Source organism: Lottia gigantea (genome assembly GCF_000327385.1).
Source record: "Lottia gigantea unplaced genomic scaffold LOTGIsca_969, whole genome shotgun sequence".
NCBI classification, from domain to species: domain Eukaryota; kingdom Metazoa; phylum Mollusca; class Gastropoda; family Lottiidae; genus Lottia; species Lottia gigantea.
In genome coordinates, this window is record NW_008711140.1 from 1 (window position 1) to 3,009 (window position 3,009).

At 31.1% G+C, this 3,009-nt stretch overlaps 1 protein-coding gene across 1 annotated transcript; it reads left to right on the top strand.

Moving 5' to 3' along the window:
- Positions 1-1,590: 1,590 nt before the first annotated feature.
- On the top strand, positions 1,591-2,272 carry LOTGIDRAFT_176312 (hypothetical protein; the record flags this gene model as incomplete). Its single annotated transcript, XM_009068955.1, has 2 exons — positions 1,591-1,948; positions 2,043-2,272. 2 exons carry the CDS (start codon positions 1,591-1,593, stop codon positions 2,270-2,272), a joined length of 588 nt encoding a protein of 195 aa, XP_009067203.1.
- Between the last annotated feature and the right edge of the window lie 737 nt (positions 2,273-3,009).

Sequence of the window (3,009 nt, forward strand, 5' to 3'; positions counted from 1 at the left end):
GTGTGCATAAGTTGTACTATATAGCAGTACAAATTGCAAATCAAAAGAATCCATCAAGAATGGAAGCCTGTGAGCACTCCCCAAGTGTAAACAGACCATACTGCGTGTGGGTATATAAGAATCAAACGAATCCATAACGAAAAATAAAGATAGCTTGCCAGACAAATGATAAGAAAATCTTTTGTGGCTTAACAATAAATTATCAAATAATCTTAAAGTCTATAAGTCAAGGCAAAATCCTGAAACAGTTCATCAAATTATCATCAAATTCAAACATGAGCAATGTCTCATCGCTGTACACACAAGGGCAGTAACTCTGAAACTGTTCATCAGATTATTACCAATTTCTAACTTGATCATTTAAATATACATGCATATCCAGTTTCATCAAAATTAGATAAAAACTGCAGTCTTTATCGCGTCTGCGAGCCGAATTTGACAAGTTTGTACAAATGGCAATAACTCAGAAAGCCAGGCCCAAAGCCTTACTCTTTTTGACACTTCCACTTTTTATTTCGACATGCTTTCTCATTTAATGTCATGTCCTTATTGTTTTGGGCCTTGTAACTTTGTGATCAGTTCCCTCCCTTTAATTGTTAACAGTATATAATATCATCAGTTACCTCCCTTGAACTTTAAATCATTTTTTCTTCGCAGTGGATACTTAGCCGTGAACCGATCGAGTATGAGTATGTCCAAGACGAGAGCGACACAAAGCAACTTCATTTCTCCCGTTGGCACAATAGGAGGAGGGCCAGTCTCCTGGGAGAGGCTAAATGGCATGAAGCTTGTTAGTGTCTGCAGGAACTTGAACCGGAGATACAAGACGAAGCGAAAAGAGAAATTGGCGCCTACCTAACCCAACCATCCACTTCAATCTCAACATTAACCCTACCTAAATGACTATTGAACCTACAAAACCGACTATTCCAACCAACCTCACACAATTAACTCCAAGAATGATTGAGTATGATTAGAACTATGGTGGATTAGGACTAATCTCTTATGGATATTTTCAGCTCTGTTGTTTGTATTAGTTATTTTAGCTGGTAAACATCTCCAGAGAGCGTTATTAATTAGATATTTACGTAAAACTTAATGAAATGAAATGAAATGCATTAGAGAGCATCAGCACCTAACCGGCTATATAGCTCCAGAATACGATAGAATAATAAAAACTAAAACAGTATAACAACTATCAATATCACAGAAAGGAGTCACATAGTGACAACAAAACAAGACGTTAAAAACCATATCACAAAAGTAGTTATAGTCTTTATTGTATAAGATATGAAATAAATAATTTCAAGAATGAAAAAAGGCAAATTTTATGCTCTAACAAATATTCATACTTCAGATCAAACCAACCGGAGTTCATCACTCTGCTTTATACAAAGTCTCTTTAAATAACTTTTTTTTTATTCTTTCGGATTAGAACCCACTGAAGAGATAATGAATCTAATCAACCAATTAAATGTTCTACATTCCAAATACAAATACCGGGTCAAAAGTTTTGTGGGCAACTTTCACTTTGGGTTTTATATCAGTTAAGTTTAGGAAACCAGTTTGAAGACATTATACTTGATGAAAATGTCAAACAAGTTTGGATTGGGTTCTTTACCTTTAGAAACTAAAAACCCCAACACTACATCATGGATAAATAAAGCAAAACCTTACTTTGTAGATCAAATTGTAGATTCCTTACCAGGTGATATTGACATGCATAATTTTGCCATAACTAATTTAAAGTTACCAGAATATGATAATGATGCTGTTCACCAGAAATATTTAATGGATCAATTACATTTAATTGAAGTAGATAAAGACTATTTAAAAGAAAGAATAAATGATGTGAAAAGATTCTTCAAACGACAAAAAAATAATAAAAATTTTATTGATGAAAGTAAACTGAAAGAATTAGATCATATATACCAAATTACAACAAGTAGTAAGAAGTTTAAAATTTTTTATTCAACAACAATTAGTCAATGTAGTAGATAAAACTCAGTTACAAACTTAAAGTTCATTAATATCTAATTTAGATGATAAGATTACAAAGCAAAAAATAGATCTTAAACAACTAATAGCCAATATTAATCCAAGTGAAGACAAATTAACCGCATTAGAAACTAAACTTAGTGATGATAGTGACATACAACAACAAATAGTCGCTATTCAACCACAATTAGTCAATGTAGTGGATAAAACTCAGTTACAAAATTTAAGTTCATTAATATCTAATTTAGATTACAATGCAAAAAATAGATCTTAAACAACTAGTAGATAATATTAATCCAGGTATAAGTGAAGACAAATTGCAACGTGAATTAACTAAATTTGGAACTGAATTACAAAAAGAACTAACAAATATTAAACAGCAAATTCAAAATATTGATGATAGTGAGATAACTAATCCTAGTAAGACATTTAGAAGTATCACAGCACATTAAGAAACAACAGTTTTAAGACTTCTATTTATTATTGAACACAACGTTTCATTACAAATACAGGTAACGTTATTAAGTGATTATTAACCACACAGATCAGAAAATTATATATACCAGCTAAAAACTTAACAACTCAAAAGATACAACAAAAACTATTTATTATAACAAATAACAGTTAGAATACATGAACTCAAAAATTATAAATGCAAAGCATACACTGATTCATCTAACCAGGCTTCTCTAACCATAAATGGGACAGATGAATGATTGTTGTGTTCAATAATAAATAGAATTGTATATCCATAAAAACTGTTGTTTCTTAAAAACAGATAGCTATTAATAATAATGAAGTTTGAAACAGGAAAAAAATATAACCACATTAGAAAACCATCTCAAGGAAAAAGTCAATCATATTATTTTAGTCTTCCATTTGCTGGAAATAAATTCGGAATAGATTACAACACTTATGACTTTAAAAAATATGGATTTACAGCAATAATAAAACTATCTTCTGAGCCAGGCGGATATCCTTCAGGCATATTTGATGCACAATCACTTTTTT